General features: G+C 42.1%; 1 protein-coding gene across 2 annotated transcripts in view; it reads right to left on the bottom strand.

Annotated features, from left to right (window-relative positions):
• Nucleotides 1-18,476, bottom strand: part of UNC5D (unc-5 netrin receptor D) — a 629,552-nt gene that overhangs the window by 180,894 nt on the left and 430,182 nt on the right. For both annotated transcript variants that reach the window (XM_088453040.1, XM_088453041.1), the window contains 2 exons: nucleotides 15,008-15,188; nucleotides 6,154-6,321 (listed from right to left, as the gene is read on the bottom strand). In XM_088453040.1, coding sequence (XP_088309166.1) covers nucleotides 6,154-6,321; nucleotides 15,008-15,188 — 349 coding nt within the window. The remainder of the gene's footprint in view (nucleotides 1-6,153; nucleotides 6,322-15,007; nucleotides 15,189-18,476) is intronic.

The following is an 18,476-nucleotide window of genomic DNA, read 5'->3' as shown; positions in this document are numbered from 1 at the left end:
ACTGATAAGCAGTGATGTGCGGTGAGGTGAGGCAGAGCTTTTGCTGTCATACTTAGGTATACTCCAGAGTTTTGACTATAAAAATTATAATAAAAATGTAAAGAAAAAATTATAAATATCTTTTGTATTATCCTAATCATGTTTATAGTGAAAACTCAAGTGTAAAAAATGTATGGCAGGTGAGGCACTGCCTCCCCTGTCTACCTTTTCTGCACATCCCTGATCAAAACACACAAAATTTCCAGCACTATATACTGCTGTACCTTTATATAATACAAACATGAACCCTCGGGTTCATATATGTATGTGTAACTCTGGCTCAGATACTAGCCAGTGCCTCCCCAGCCATTTACCTCACCGCACGTCACTGTTGATAAGAGATTTTTTTTTGCGGCCGCGATCGTGAAACACATAGACCCAGGAACTTATCCCGGATCCTGTGTTTTTTCGCCCGAAAACTGGATTTTTTTTGTGCAGGAAAAACGGGGTAATTAAATTGCACTGAAAAAAAAAATGCGGTAAAGTCCCGTTTTTACCGCACGAAAAAAAATTGTGCAATTGCATTAAGCATATAAGGTCTATTTAGATCTGATTCAGTATAATGTTATTAACAGATATGCAGATCTGTTAATGAAAACATTCTGACAGGTTTAAATTGCTATTATTTACATAATTTGTTTATTAAAAATAATTAAAACTTTTGGAGACATTTTTGGAGAAATAATTGAATACATATAGAAAGACTTTATGGGGCATGTCCAAATAACAGCGGGTTTTATTATGTTCTGCATCCCTGCGCATAACACTGATATTTCCTTGCAGCCTCAGAATCTGCATGGAAAAATCCACGTTAAAAGCAGCCACGTGTGGGGAAACCCACAGATTCCAGCATTTTATGCAGCATATATGTGTAACCACGTGTTACCCCAGAGTTTACTGCACAGGAAAAATGTTGGATAATTGAATAGCTCTGGACGTGAAACCTTGAGCTTTTTCACATGCCTAATTGAATATGCCCCTATAGGCTGTATTCAATTAGCAGTGAAAAGCCATTTCGCCAGGTGAAAACTTATCCCCGTATTCAATTCCAAAGACTTTTCGCTGGTGTGAAAATGCTGCGCATATGAAACCAAGCAAAAAAAAGTGCAGAATTGGGGTTTTGGGGTGCAAAGTTGCAGGATCCCCCCCTACAGCCTTGGAACAGTCCCCCAAAGGTAAACTGCATCAATTTTATTTTAAAAAAGACTTTAGATCACCCCAAAAAAGTACTTTCATTTTGGAGGCGAAAAAGTCCAAAGTTGGGGGACAAAATGAAAAACTAGCGAAATAGACTCCAGGGGGTCTCCCAAATATGACCCAGGTGTTTTTTTGATTGGGAAGGTGGATTTTTCACTATTTTTAAAACTTCACTTTAGCAACTTTAAAATATGCTTGCACCCATTTTCAGGTACCCCAAACGTGCTGGAACTACTTATTTTCTAAAAAACAAAAAAACCTGCTAAATGCTATTCTTCACCACTTATGCAAAGACGCAAAATAGCACCTATTGAGACTATTTAAGTTCCCCAAATACCTTCAGCAGGGCTATTCGGGGGTATCTATAGTGATCCCCAATGTCAGTGCATCTTTTGGGGGGTGTCAGGCTGATTTCCCCAAATCTGACAGTACTTTTCGCTTGTTTGCATTTCGCCGGGTCCCGTTTTCACCGATTTCTAATTGAATATGGGGATAAGCGGGGGCGAGCGCGATACTTTTCCGCATTGAAATCCAGCGATGACGGCGAAAACCTTGGCAGCGGGGGTTTTCGCACCTAATTGAATATGCCCATATGTGTTTTATATGTGTGGGGAGCCTTAGATGCCCTATCGCCCCTGAGCACTGGCTTCTATACATGGGCTGTGAGGAGTAGACTGGGTGGAGGGACACTATGGAGAAGAGGGTCCGGAAGGGAGTGCTTAGGCTGGTGGCTGATGGAAGATTGCCTTCCAACAGCCGCTCTGGGCAATCTGATAATGACCACATAAGATACGACCACATCAGCCAAGCTTAATTTGTTAATTGTTTGGACATGTGACGTTTGTTTAAACCGTGCTGATTGATCTTTTTATGTTCCATGCTCTGTGATTGGCCTGATTTAATAGCAAGCTAATCTTTAATTTCGGATGAGGAATCATTTTACTGATTGGCTCACATTTTGTGAATCACTGAAATTTGGTCGCATTTTATAACCAGCCAAATCGATCTTCCCTCCTCTAGAGAAAAAAGCCCTGAACACAATAACCAAGAATTTCGATTTAAAATAAGAAAACATTGTGTTTGATGAATGCTTTACACACTTCATTACAATAAAAGAAAGCTAAATGTCTTAAAGGCTTAGCAGCAGGAACAGATAAGAATTTTGCATTACCAGGTTCTTTTCCATAGCAAAATGACAAATTCATAACAAGATGTCTCAGAAAATAAAAACACATTTATAATATGCGGCATTATTCTCAGAGGAATAAATGTACAGAGTGCTATGCATAAACAACAAACAGGAATTTTACTGTTAAGGAAGAAAAGGAAAAATAAAGTAATAGGATACTAAAGGGGCCTATCCATTAGCAGATAAATTTGAATGATGAACAATTTATCGTTCAGTCGTTCAATTTATCTGCTAATGGATAGGCTGTGAACGATAAAAATGCGCACTCTCGCGGCCGACAAATTGGATCTTTTGTCTCTCCAACATGTTGGTCAATTATCGTTTATCGCTGACAGATATTAGAAATATCTGTCGCGGTAAACGACGAAAGACAAACGGATTTTTAATGAAAATGAATAGAAACATAAAAAAACATCCACTCCCAGAATGATGTCATGCAATATCGTTTGTCGTTCGTCGTTTGCAAAAATCTGTCATGTACATGACAGATATCTGTCACAGCAGCCCCAGGATAAATCTTTTGTCTTTCAGAAAGATCTGCTAATTAGGATGGAGTGCATTTCATATGCAAGGAGTTAAAGTAAACACCTGAGCGTTTGGGTATCGGCCTCTGGACAAGAAGGGGCTAGTTGTTTAGTGAGGTAGTGTTGTGGGGTGGGGATAGGTTTGGTTAGCCTATAGGATTGGCAGGGGGTGGGTCAGTGCTATTTCAGAGTTGCTGCTTGGCAGCCATTTTATAGAAATTTCTCTGGTCGGCTGTTTCCCGCCCTCCCTCCCTTATTCATTGAGTTGTTTGGTGTCAGCTTTTCTTGTGGCGGGAAAGAACGGTTGCAGTCGCCATCTGTCTTTGGAGCTTGAGGTGCTCTCCCTTCCAATACATGGCTTAGGCTGATTTTACCCTACTGGGGTCAGCGGCAACCACCTAACCAGGTGAGCCTCACGTCGTGTCATTGGGGTGGGAGGTGGATACCTTGGGCGTGGTAATGGGATGGCTGCTCGCCTCCCATTTAGAAGATGGATGTGAGTATGCAGTTGGTGATCTTGCATTGTGGGGCCATTCTTTCTGCGCCACCATACTTTGTCTGTCTTTCTTTCTTATTCTATTAGTTACAGTAGTTCAGTTATACATTAAATAGATTAATTAGTTTAAAATTAAATAAAGCTGACCTTCCTTTCCCCTTATATAAGTCTCTGTGTCATTATTTCATTATGACTATGGTTGATGATTTACCCTGCACTGTTTGGAGAGACTACTCATCAGGCAATGGGGAGTTTATGGATAGGCCCCTTAATAGATCATATAGAGTATTTAATATACGGATTGTTCAGCTCTTCAGCATGGACAGATATTGTGGTAAGAACAATATGGGAATTCGGCTATAGGAAAGGAGAAATTCACAGTAACCTGACTCTATTTAGAGGTTGCAAGACACTGTATTTTATGTATCGTTCTGCATATATGACTGCCTTCCATTCCAACATTAACAAAAGTGCTGATTTGCATTAAAGATGTGTCCTGGAGCTCTGCCTGAGCCCTACATAGCATATTACTGATTGTATGGTGTGCAGGTTCTTCTCTCTCACACATATAGTACATGGCTGCAAAGAGGTGGTATACTTTAGTATATTTCCAAACAAAGGAAGCTTCATAAAGTCATTGTAGATCTCAGAGGAAGCAACATTTTAAATTGAATACTATTTCTATTATCCTAGATAGGTCACTAGTAGAATGAAAGTCTGAATGAAAGTGAACATTTTTATTTAATTTATTTATACATTTTAGTCAGGTCTCATTAAAGGGATTCATCAGGTTGGAAGTTAATACCACTTGCAGCTTGCAATTAGGGATGTTATACATCCAGGAATTTCGGGGATCATACAAAAATTGGCAATGCGGCCCCAGTGTCCTGAAAACATTTGTCAGGATGCAGTAATGTCTTGCAGTGAATTCCTGGGAAAGGCGAACCACAGGCACCTAATAGCTGCGTAAGTTACAGTGTCCAGGCCAGCTACACTTATCAACAGCGACCGGCGTCTTCTCACCATCCATTGCGCGCAGGCACTCCTCTGCGTTGGTCTGGAAGGAACCATTTTCAGACCCACTCCAAAGTGAGAGTGCTGTGATTCAATCACTGTCTACAGACTACAGCTGCTGCGGCACTGCCAGTCACTCACTCTCATGCGGCCAGCCAGCAACCAGAGAGACTGGCTCTGGGTATTATTATTTTAACTTGGCTTAGCCCTAATGCATACACACACAACGATTTTTTGAACGATTATCGTTAAACGATATCGTTTAACGATAATCGTTCAAAAAATCGTTATGTGTGTATGCACCTTTAGAGTTTAACTCCGAATCTGTCAATTAATTATCCTACTCCTACAGTAAGTGCTGTGCAAACACTCCATGCTAAATATAAAGTAGATAAATCTTACGCTGCAATAAGAAAGAAATATGCACTGTCGCTTTTCTGTGTAAACATCGGTACCATCGACAATCGGCTACTCACGCAACATTTACACCAGGTCTGACCTGCAACTGACACTGCAAGTCTCTGCACACGCAATGGGCTCTCAAGCTGCGTATGCAATCGCAGTGGCTAATTTATGCACGCCCAAGCAACGGCATTCAAACGGATAGACAAACCTGCTTTTTTCCTACCACTCCCCCGTCACCACCATGCTCACAGCCTGTCACTCACTCTGCGATAGTTTCCTCTGTGCACGTGTAGTGCAGTTTATATGCATGTACATGTACAGTGGCTAACAATCATTCGATCTGCGTACTTAGTTGCATTTGCGTACACTACTGAATCAGGCCCATAGTTTTAATTTCAGATTACAAGCCTCATTTACTAACGAGTTTTATCACCAAAACGAGTGATAAATGTCACTGTGTATAATAAATAGAGCTCCAGACAATCAGCTCCCAACTGTCATTTTTCTAACAGTTGACAGTTAGGAGCTGATTGGCTGGAGCTCCATTTATCATACAAAGTGAATTTATCACTCGTTTTGGTGATAAAATTCGTTACTAAATGGGGGCCTACGTATTTAACCAGTGCCTGGTGTGGTCGCGTGTTTTGCATGGCAAACCTTACATCCCAGGCACAGACCAGATTTGGTAAACCTTACAATTTATTGTATCATCACTTCAACTGTCAGCTTTTTTCCTTTTTAATCTTCAATATGCAACATGCAAGCTACGTTGTTGAAGTAGTTAAGGTTGCAGTTAATAGTAATGATGGTGACTTTCTATAACATTCACTACTAACACTATGCTAATGCGCTGCTAATGTCTCAGTTTGTAAAGGTGTCCCTGAAAGGCAGCTGTTCTAGGGACAATGGCGAGAGGAGAAACATCTTCTCTATTGTGCTTTGAACATACTGGAAAGCAATCTACTGTATTTGTTGTTTGTGTAATGAATTTTAGCTATTTCGCAATTTTTCTTAAAGTGCATATTAGGCATTGAAGAATAATTGAAACTCAAGGCCTTTCAGTCAGATGAAAATAATATTGCTTACATGGAAATAACATTGCTATTCTACAAACATGCTGGAGTCAGCATCGGCATTAATTATTTACAATACTGTGGTCTGTTTCAGAAATGGGGGTCTAGGTGACAGATTTGCATATCTACCGAGCTGAGATGAAATAGGACTGATGATAATAAGCATAGTATTACTGCAGACACTGGACAGTCAGGGGTTTAGGATGTACGACTCACCAGGGCACTGTACTGTGCAGCTGATTTTTTGCATGGATGACCCTACACAGAAGGTCCCGCCGTTGAGAGGTGTTGGGTTGGTGCAGGTCCTTGAGCGTTTCTGCACTCCGCGACCACAGTTTACACTACATGCTGACCACTCTAACCAGGACGACCACCCTCCGTTCACTGAGAATGAGAAAAGAAACATATGTGTAATATCTACCTCAGCAATCCCATTAGCACAAGAACATCATTAAATGTGTGTTTGTGGCTTGTATACATTGGAAGCGACCATGTTATAGGGGAAATTAGCCTGTGCATTTATAAGGACCCAGGGACATAACTGGTGCCTGAAGTACCTCAGTGATGTCACTGCTTAATAGAAAAGTCATCTAGCCGAATTCTCATACAGTGGGAGATTTATCAAATCTTCTAAAGAGGGTAAGTCAAGGTGTTGCCTATAGAAACCAAATTCTAGATATCAATGTCAGTGGCAAACGCAGGATTTCTATAGGGGGGTTTCCAAATGCTTGATTTTAGAGCGAGTGTGGCCAGTCCATGAAGAGGGCAGAATTAGTACTTATCCAGATTTAATATGCGTCATACAATGTGTATTTTGTGTCATAATTCCAGAATATACAGGACCACAATAAGTCATTTGATGCAGCAGTAGGGCCATCCTGCCTGAATGTTTTTATTTTAGATGTGAGCACCATTCCAGAGCATTGGAGCAAGTCCGGGAGCCTGGAGGAGCAGCAGAAGAACCTAGCACTGCCTGGATATATGTACATATTGGGCTCTATAGCAGTACATGTTTTCCAGATCTCCTAGTTGGTGCACAGGTTATTTATTACTGGCTGATACGTGTTAAAGGATCCACAGGTGGAAATTATTTCATTTGTGATACTCAGAAGAACATGTAGCACTAGTAAAATTCTGTTATATTACTATTTCTACTGTGGTCACTGTATGTGCTAGGGTGGGGGTTTCCAGGCAGATGGAAACCCCCCATGCGTTTGCCTATGATTGTACAAGGTAAATGATAGCTACAATCTAATTGGTTGTTATGGGCGACACCTCCAATTGACCTCTTTAAAAGGTGTGATAAATCTTCCCCTGTAGTCTTTAAACTGGATACACACTAGACGATGTGTGTGCCCATCGATGGCAGATGCGACGGCCCTATATATCAGGCGGTCTGTACACACTGCACAATCTGGTTTCCAACCACTCGATATATTGTTCACTTGCACCATTCACCTTCCTGGCATCGGCAGCTGTGTCGCTCCATCTGCCATGCATGCACGGCCGATGGAACAAAACTGATGTTGCCATGTGGAAGCGCGCATGATCCAGACGATCCAGACAATAAGTTGGTCAAATTCGCCATATCATCCGAGAAGTCTTCTAGTGTGTACCCAGCTTAAGTCTAAACAAGTCACCACTGAGTGTAAGCAACATATTTGTGTTTATAGGTATGCAATGAAAGGCTATAAGAACCAGTGGCGTATCTATAATGGGTGCAGTGTGTGCGGGGCACACTGGCCCCAGGGTCCAGGGGGGCCCCGCACCGCACACCCTGCACCCATATTATTTTAAACTTACCTGTCCGTGGTCCCGCAGCGGGTGACAGCACTGCTCAGAACACCGGAAAATGGCCATTTTTCCGATGTTCTGCACATGTGCAGAAGTCTCCGGGCACACTCTAGTGCCCGGAGTCTACTAATGCTCCGGTGGCTGGACAGCCGCGTAAGTCGGCTGCCGGCCACCGGGAAGAGAGGAGGGGGCCCCACACGGGGAGTGCACACGGGCCCCCTCCTCTCTTAAGATGCCCCTGCTAAGAACTAAGGGCCTGATTCAGAGCCGGACGCAATTAGAGCTCGCTCGTCCTGAAAATAGGGGTAGCTATTCAAATGAACCGTTTGCTGTTTGCGGTCTGTTCACGCCTCTAGGTCTGAACAAGCGAACAAAACTTGCGGTCGTTTTTTGGGAAACTACGCCCCCTGGCCGCTCGCATCCTACGTCATGTCCGCTATTTATTAGATTAATCGAGTACATCGACCAGGGTATGAGCTGCTCGCTATTCTTGTGGTTGGTTTTTGCTACCACAATTTTGCGAGCAGTTCTGGCTTAAAAAAAACCCAGTGACGTGGTCAATGACGCTGCTGTTTTAAATATGCATACCCATAAAACGCCCGTTTTAACCTTTAAGCACGCCTGCGATTGGATCTCCACTCCCCGTTTTCAAGCACCTTCCCCTGTTACCACCCACATACGCCTCATCCTGTCACTCAAATTAGCAGGCATTCGCTAATTTGCGAGCACATGAATTTCGGCCGCACTGACTGGTTCGCGCATGCGTATAACGATCCGTACGCATGCGCAGTTGGGCAAACATCGCTCGGAGCGAACGAGCTGCCGCTTACGAGTGGCTCTGAATCAGGCCCTAAATGTTTGTAGTGGCTTTATTTATACAGATGTGTCTTCAAACAGTATCATGGCATGAGATGCATGGCTTGACTTTGACACTTTACCTCTGTCACATTGTAGCTGCATTTAAAGTCAATTATAGGGTACTGGGCAGTTAGGATTAGCATTTTCGCCCCAATGAATGAGTGGCACACAGTTGCTGCATGCAGTGCCAGAGCCAGTGTCCAGAATACTTATGCATTGTACTTTTGTTGCATTAGTGATGCACAACTATGGTGCTGGCTGCATGGCACAGTTCAGTCTCAAAATCTAGTGCGATTTGAGGATTGGTGTATGTGGACACATCTGTAAGACTAAAACCCTATTAAGTTAATTGTTTACTACTCTAGACCATAAAGTTGTAGCCTCATCAGGTTGTAGAAAGGGATTATCACAAAGCAATATTACAGAGAAATATCCTCTTTTGATGGCTTTTACCACGCAAGTAGTCAGTCAGATTCTCCAACTTCCCATTTTCCTTGACAGCTCTTTTCCACACGAGTATCCTGACATTTCTGCTACAAGAAACACATATTTCAGCTGCAATCAATAGTTTCAGCCACTGAACTTTTCATTCGGTCTTTCACGGCTCCGAGCTTACAGCATACTGAGCGCTGACTGACAGTGGTGACCTGTCGGGAATTCCGAGGTTAGCAGCTCAATACTGCAGGACATCCTAAGGAACAAGCTGAATTATCCTTCATGTCTAAAGAACCTGTCTACCTTCAGGGTATTCTGATAGTGTAAATGGGTTTCTAGAGTGTAGGCTCTTTTAACTCATCTACTAGATTTTATCATCTATATTCATTGACCATATTATGCTATTATGTTGGTTGTAATTTTTGTGGAGTACTCGAATGGGAATAATAGCGATTACGCATACAATCTCACTGCGATAGTATGCTAATCCATTGCGATCACAATGCAATATCAGCACAACATAAGGACGCCCACTTTATCTTACACACATCCGTAATGTTTGGCACGACTGCGAAACCATTGGTACAATAGAGTACCATTGCAGCCTCACGCACACTTCCACAAGCCCTGACCTTACTCAGAAATTGCTAACTTCCATACACGCTATGAGATAGCATGTGAGATAGGTAGGGCATCGCAGTGGATAATTTATGTATTCCCCTGCAACGGCGTTCAAACGCACTGGCACGCCTGCGATCGGCCGACCGCCCCCCCATTACCACCCACAAATGGCATTTCATGTCAATCACTCTACGATGGGTCTGCGTAACCGCTGTGATCGCAGCCCAATTCGCAATAGCTAGTCCGCGCACTGTGATGCATACTCATGCACAATATGCAACAATCGGACGATTACGTGCGTATTAGTAACTGCGTTCTTTGCTGAATCAGGCCCTAAGCCTTGCAGAGAGATAAAGTGGATGGAGATAAAGTACCAACCAATCAGCTCCTGTCACCTTACAGCCTATGTTTGAAAAATGACAGCTAGGAGCAGATTGGTTGGCACTTATCTCCATCCACTTTATCTCTCTCCAAGGCTTAGTACATAGACTCTTTACACGCTTATCTATATAGGTGGACATGAGTTTATTGACCTTTGTATCCAAAGTTTCCTAAAGAAAATCAAAGGCTAACTCTGAATTCATTGAGTTAGGGTACATATTGTATATATATGGTGATTGAACCCAATATAGTCATAGAGGACCAGTACCCTATCACTTACTAATAAATGTACAGTAACTCATAGCAACCAGTCAGACATTACTAATCAATTGTTGCGAGTTACTCTGCATGTATTGTGTTATTAATAAATCACCCTGATAGCATCTCTGAGTATTCCACAGTTGGGACATTATCGAGTTAATGGTGCTGCAAAGAATCATGTTACCTCTTGAGCAACTACAGTATATTCCTCTAGGCAAACAGATGTAAGACAATAAGTGATAATACAATGTATAGAGTGTGAACTTCAGGGTGACAAAATAATTACCTCAATTCTTGTGTAACTTTTGTGATACTGTGTATGTACTCCAGGGTATTGGTGCAACAACATGCAGCCAAAAATGGAGAATAATTTAAGTTAAAAAAAACAATTATGAATACGACAAGTAAGTTGCTTCAGGAAATGTACTGAATCTCACATATTCTCACCAATTACCTTCCTGATTTAAATATGAAAGGTAAGACTGAATTGTTGAAATTGGTCTGTGAAGCAAAATATGCAGTGTGGAGATGATTGACAGTTTCCTTCAAATATAAAATGAGCAGAGGTGTAATTGTGAAGAATGACGCATGCGTGATACAGACCACCCTGGACTGCTCTGCGTGCTGCTGATACTTAGAGTGACGCAGGCACACCAGCTCTGCTATGCATGACAGGTACAAACACTAGTGTTGGGCAGACACAGCTGAGCTCTGGCTGCTGAAAGGTGAGAGGGTCGTGCATGTGAGTGCCGCAGTCTCTCAAGGCTTCGCACAGTGGAATACAGTGTAAATAATATTGATCATATGGAATTGTGGTTCATGTATTTTTGGATCTCTCCACCGCATGCTGGTTTCTATTACAAGCAAGCATCATGCATAACATTCTGGTAATTGTAGTAATTAATAGAATAACAGTATTTTACTTCTTGTTCCGTGGCTAATTCCCAACCTGCAAGTCACAGCGGTTCATTGACAGCAGTGCCTGCGTTAAAGGGGAAGTATAACGAGCACATGGCCAAACAAATCTGAAAACCCACTTCTATATTAGCGCTTACCCTACCCGCACCTATACTGGGCAGCACGGATGGCGTAATAGTTAGCATTGCTGCCTTACAGCACTGAGGTTGTGGGTTCAACTCCCACCACGGCCCTTACTGTGTGGAGTTTGTATATTCTACCTGTGCTTGCGTGGGTTTCCTCTTTCTACTCTGGTTTCATCCCATACTCCAAAAATATACTGGCAGGTTAGTTGGCAGGGAATATAGAATGTAAGCTCCATTGGGGCAGGGACTGATGTGAATATGAGTTATATATATAAATGGTAAAAAATAAATACTGCTCGCACTGGTTTGTCCCCACCACTGGCCCAATCTCCACTCCACTCGATTGGAAGGTATGAAAAAATAGGTGGATATACCTGACCATATTGGCTTTTAATGGCTCTTCCAATTTTCTTTGGTAAGAACTTGAAGTCAGCCTCATCCTATAGCCAGCTTAATGATGTAAGCCCTAGCTAAAGCCAGCATTGTGATGTAAGCCCTAGCTATAGCCAGCTTTATGACGTAAGCTAGCTATAGCCAGCTTTATAACGTAGGCCAGCTATAGCCAGTTTTATGACATAGGCCAGCTACAGCCAGCTCTATGACATAAGCCAGTTATAGACAGCTTTATGACGTAAGCCCTAGCTATAGCCAGTTTTATGACGTAAGCCCTAGCTATAGCCAGCATTATGACGTAAGCCAGTTAAAGCCAGCTTTATGACATAAGCCAGTTAAAGCCAGCTTTATGATATAAGCCCTAGCTAAAGACAGTTTTATGATGTAAGTCCCAGCTATAGCCAGCTTTATGACGTAGGCCAGCTATAGCCAGCTTTATGACATAAGCCCCGGCTAAAGCCAGCTTTATGATGTAAGCCCTAGCTATAGCCAGCTTTATGATGTAAGCCCTAGCTATACCCAGCGTTATGACATAAGCCAGTTATAGCCAACTTTATGACGTAAGACAACTATAGCCAGCTGTATGATGTGAGCCAGTTAAAGCCAACTTTATTATGTAAGCCAGCTATAGCCAGCTTTATGATGTAAGCCAGCTATACGCAGCTTATGAAGTAAGCCCTAGCTATAGCCAGCTTTATGACATAAGCCAGCTATAGCCAGCTTCATGATGTAACACATAAGCCAGCTATAGCCAGCTTTATGATTTAAGACAGCTATAGCCAACTTTATGACATAAGCCAGCTATAGCCAGCTCTATGACATAAGCCAGCTATAGCCAGCTTTATGACGTAAGCCCTAGCTAGTGCTAGCTTTATGACATAAGCCAGTTATAGCCAACTTTATGATGTAAGCCAGCTATATCCAGCTCTATGTCATAAGCCAGCTATAGCCAGCTTTATGATGTAAGCCCTAGCTAGAGCCAGCTTTATGACATAAGCCAGTTATAGCCAGCTTCATGATGTAACACATAAGCCAGCTATAGCCAGCTTTATGACATAAGCCAGCTATAGCCAGCTTCATGATGTAACACATAAGCCAGCTATAGCCAGCTTTATGATGTAAGCCAGTTATAGCCAGCTTTATGACATAAGCCAGTTATAGCCAGCTTTATGACGTAAGCCCTAGCTATAGCCAGCATTATGACGTAAGCCAGCTATAGCCAGCTTTATGACAAAACCCAGTTAAAGCCAGCTTTATGACATAAGCCAGTTAAAGCCAGCTTTATGACATAAGCCCTAGCTTAAGACAGTTTTATGATGTAAGTCCCAGCTATAGCCAGCATTATGACGTAGGCCAGCTATAGCCAGCTTTATGACATAAGCCCCGGCTAAAGCCAACTTTATGATGTAAGCCCTAGCTATAGCCAGCTTTATGATGTAAGCCCTAGCTATAGCCAGCTTTATGACATAAGCCAGTTATAGCCAACTTTATGACGTACGACAACTATAGCCAGCTGTATGATGTAAGCCAGTTATAGCCAACTTTATTATGTAAGCCAGCTATAGCTTGCTTTATGATGTAAGCCAGTTATAGCCAACTTTATGACGTAAGACAACTATAGCCAGCTGTATGATGTAAGCCAGTTATAGCTAACTTTATTATGTAAGCCAGCTATAGCCAGCTTTATGATGTAAGCCAGCTATAGCCAGCTTATGAAGTAAGCCCTAGCTATAGCCAGCTTTATGACATAAGCCAGCTATAGCCAGCTTCATGATGTAACACATAAGCCAGCTATAGCCAGCTTTATGATGTAAGACAGCTATAGCCAACTTTATGACATAGCCAGCTATAGCCAGCTCTATGACATAAGCCAGCTATAGCCAGCTTTATGAAGTAAGCCCTAGCTAGAGCCAGCTTTATGACATAAGCCAGTTATAGCCAACCTTATGATGTAAGCCAGCTATATCCAGCTCTATGTCATAAGCCAGCTTTATGATGTAAGCCCTAGCTAGAGCCAGCTTTATGACATAACTCAGTTATAGCCAACTTTATGATGTAAGCCAGCTATATCCAGCTTTATGACATAAGCCAGCTATAGCCAGCTTTATGATGTAAGCCCTAGCTATAGCCAGCTTTATGATGTAAGCCCTAGCTATAGCCAGTTTTATGAAGTAAGCCCTAGCTATAGCCAGCTTTATGATGTAAGCCAGCTATAGCCAGCTTTATGATGTAAGCCAGCTACTGTATAGCCAGCTTTACGACATAAGCCAGCTGTAGCCAGCTTCATGATGTAACACATGAGCCAGCTATAGCCAGCTTTATGAAGTAAGCCAGCTATAGCCAGTTTTATGATGTAAGCACCAGCTATAGCCAGTTTTATGATGTAAGCACCAGCTATAGCCAGCTTTACGACATAAGCCAGCTGTCGCCAGCTTCATGACGTAACACATGAGCCAGCTATAGCCAGTTTTATGACGCAAGCCAGCTATAGCCAATTTTATGATGTAAGCCCCAGCTATAGCCAGCTTTATGACATAAATGATCCTGAACTCTTTAGGAACATGAAAGATTTAATCTACAGAATGACTTTAGCTTCATGTCATGGCTAGAATGACGATTATACCAAAGCTAATAATACATCTCCGACCTTAGCCATCTTTCTGCCACAAGCCAGACAAAGAACATATGTGCTGTGATATGTTTCACTCTCTAGATGTAGGAAGTTAATATCTGCATTCAAAACTAGAAATCACTGCTCTTTAGCTACAGACAATGATACAACAAGTTAACCACGGTTTTGTATTTTTTATTCTTAATGTTACTCCTAGTTGGCATGAGTACTTGCAAATAAAGATGGGGGTAGTTTGAATCGTACCCTCAATAATGCTGCAGAAAGGAGCCAAACACAAATCATGCTGTATCAGCCCAATTATTAACCAATAGGTACAAACAAGCAAGGGCATAACTAGTGCATCTGTATTTGGCATTCAGGGCATCTGGAATGGCACCCTGCAGCCTAGAAAACCAAAATCAAATTATAGAGGGAGATTTATCAAAGCTTGGAGAGAGATAAAGTGAAAAGAGATAAAGTACCAACCAGTCAGCCCCTAACTGTCATTTTACAGTATGTGTTTGAAAATTACCAGTTAGGAGCTTTAGTTTGTACTTTATCTCTCTTCACTTTATCTCTCCCCAATAGTGTTCATAAAATGTATCACACCATAATAACAAATTAATTCTAACAAACATTGCCAACTGTAAGAATATGTAGCTGAAGCACTCACCATATACAATCACTGTGGCTGATGTGCTCCGCCTTTTAGCGACAATATTAGACGCCATACATGTGTAGTTTCCGGAATCAGATAGACGAGCGTGGCGTATGATTAGGTTGTGATCCGCTCTAGTGTCGATGTTTTCATCCTGCAGAGAGTCAATTGGTTCTTCATTTTTAAGCCATTCAACCTAAAGAAAGAGTCATAAATTTAAGAAAAAAATTAGCTATCGACAGTACAGATCAAGGCGACTTCACTTAATTGGTAAATTAATATTCATCTAAGGATCGCACTCGAAAAAAATGTATATTTTCAATGGATCAGATCTGGTATACTTTTCAAAATGAACCATCTTTTATAAGGGGATGAAGAATTATTTTAATAAACGGACAAAATGGAGAAGATTTATGAAGCTCTGGAAAGTGATAAAGTGCAAAGTGATACATGACCAACGACTCAGGGCCTGATTCAGAGCCGGATGCTATTTGCGCTCGCTCGTTCAGAAAAAGGGGCCGGATATTTTAATAGAGCGCTCGCTCTTTGCGGTCTGTTGACGCCTCTGTGTCTGAGCGAGCGAACGAAATATGCGCTCGCTATTTTGTAAAGACGCCCCCTGGCTGTTCGCATCATACATCATCTCCGCTATTTATTAGATTAATCAAGTACATCGAAAGGCGTCTGAATTGCTCGCAGTGCTTGTGGTTGGATTTTCCTACCGCAATCATGCGAACAGTTTAGGCTAAGAGACAACCAAGTGACGTGGCCGATGACGCTGCTTTGTTAATTATGCACACCCTTAAAACGCCCGTTTTGACCGTTTGGCACGCCTGCGTTCGGATCTCCACTCCCCGTTTTCAAGCACCTTCCCCCTGTTACCACCCACAAACGCCTCATCCTGTCACTCAAATTAGCAGGCACTCGCTATTTTGCGAACACACGATTTCCGACCGCAATGACTGGTTGGCGCATGCGCATTATGACCCATACACATCTGCGAACATCACTCGGACCGAACGAGCGGCCGCTTACGAGCGGCTCTGAATCAGGCCCTCAGCTCCTAACTGTCATGTTACAGGCTGTGTTTGAAAAATTACAGTTAGGCGCTGATTGGTTGGTCGTTTATCACGTTCCACTTGATCACTTCCCAGAGCTTCATACATCTGCCCCAATACCCCAATAGTGTTGACTTGCTTTGCCCATATAAAATCACACTGTTTGCATTAAAACAAAAAACAGTTTGTCTAGCTGCTTGAGATTCAGAGAAAAGTGATTCATAATTATTTTCCTACCTAAAGCTACTTTGACAGAAGTTCTGATGACTGTATCTCACACTTTATACTTGTGTTGAATACCAATAATAATAGTATGGGGCTTTCAGCAGAGGATTGAAATTAGATAGATAAAGAAGCGGAAATACAGTACAGTAACTAGTAAAATGAAAAATTTTTGAGCAATTGATATAATTCTAAGACATCATTTTATTGTGTTAGAAAAAAAATCATGAAGACCATTATAGTTTTCATTATGTATATGCAATGTAATGTATGCAATCCTATAGATGAAGGTGCACATGACTGGTCAACACAGGGTCAGTGTTTCAGCCTCCCAAGGTGCCACTGATGGTGTACTACACTGTTTTAGAGCCTATTTTGTGGGAATGAAGATATAATGCCCAATTTATATAGTCATCAATGTTAACAATTCTTGGGTATGAAATGCCAACAGCCGGGAAACCATCTGTCTTAATACTGATGCCGCAAGCCCGAACGCTGAAGATCCTGACTGGGGCTGGTAAGTACCCTAACCCTCCATTCTCCCCCCTAACCCTAACCCTCCCTTAGTGGTGTCTAACCCTAACCTCCCCCCGGTGGCTCCTAACTCTAACCCCCCCTGGGGGTGCCTAAATCTTACCCCCTCCTCCCCGCACTCTAAACCAGACCCTCCCGGGGTGGTGCCTAACCCTAACCTCTCCCTGGTGGTGCCTAACCATAACCCCCTTTCCCCGCACCCTAAACCTAACCCTCCCAAGGGGGGTGCCTAACCCTAAGTCCCCGTGGGGGTGCCTAAACCTAACCCTCCCCCTGTGGTTAAGCACTAACAGTGCCCGGCTTACCTTCGTTCGGGAAGCCGTCTGTCTAGATTCCGGCGTCGGGATCTAGACAGGTGTCAGGATTTAGATGCCGGGATTTAGTCAGACGGCTTCCCGGCCATCTGCATTTTGACCGCATCCCCTTAGAACACGGTGGCTTAGTTTCAACTAAAGATGTGCGGTTTGGTTCTCCAGAAATCTGAATCCACCCGAATTTCGTGAATCCAGGTAAATCTGAGTCGCGGTTCTAATCTACTGAGGAGATCCGGGTAAATCCGGGTTGTGGTTCTGATCTTTTTGCGGTTCAGAATTCGGATTTTAAATCTGAATTTCAGGTTTTGGATTGAATAAATTACATTATTTTAGCTGTTTTAAAAACTTTATCTATTTTTTATTTAAAAAATCCAGATTCAAAACCAAAACCAAAACACTTTAGGGTGGTTTGCAATACCAAATCCAGAGTCAAAACCTTGAAGGAGATACAGATCCTGAACCAAAACCAAAACACGGGGGTCGGCACACATCCCTAGTTTCAACATCATGTTCTGTGGCAGCATCTTGAAAGTGTGAAGTTTTCAAGGGACAGGGAAACTATAGTACATTACTGCATGTTCCACAATATTCAGACTTTTCCAACACTTTCACTTAGAACTGATGGAAAGAGTGTACGAAAAATGATCTCTATGATAGTGCGATTTTTTTGTCCAGCTTCATCGTGCAGCCAGTCACTCCTAACTTTGATTACTGTTATTTCCAAAGAGTTGTAAATATGAATTTAGAACATTTGCTTTGTATTTTTGTTACTCAGCTGTGAGAGAAAACCCATTATTTGGGCAGTGCAGTCTGTGAACCTGACACTCTTGAAGGAAGAGACTACATGAAGCGGAACCATAACTGACAGCTCTGCTTCCCAAGATGCTATGCTGAAGATGCAGGCCTCACTGCACAGGCCCTTGTAGTGGTCAAGTCTCTGAATACAATGGGCCAAAGTATTACAATTAAAATAGCCAAGGGAGACACCAGTCTCTGGATGCCTGACATATTAATACGAAAATATCAATATAAACATAGTCACTAATGTAACCTATATTAGACATAATAGTTATAGTACCTGCTTCAAAATTGTAAAGTGTACAGATGCAGACACTGTTATGCCAAAAGGAATTCAGCTTATCTTCAACTATGTTACTGTAATTACACACAGCAAAGTCATTATTTTCTGAGATGACACAATCAGAGATCAGCTTATTATACATCACTTTGAGATAAAACTGGTGACATCCAAATGTTTAGTCAAATAGTTATTAGATTTAAGAACATCTCAAATCCATTATAAAGAAGCACATTTTTTAAATAATGGTGTGAAACAAGAAGAAGCAATGATGCCAA

Source organism: Taudactylus pleione, unplaced genomic scaffold (genome assembly GCF_031769625.1).
Source record: "Taudactylus pleione unplaced genomic scaffold, aTauple2 ptg000567l, whole genome shotgun sequence".
Taxonomy (NCBI): Eukaryota; Metazoa; Chordata; class Amphibia; order Anura; family Myobatrachidae; genus Taudactylus; species Taudactylus pleione.
The sequence above is the reverse complement of the archived record's forward strand: the minus strand, read 5'-3'. Positions and strand labels throughout refer to the sequence as shown.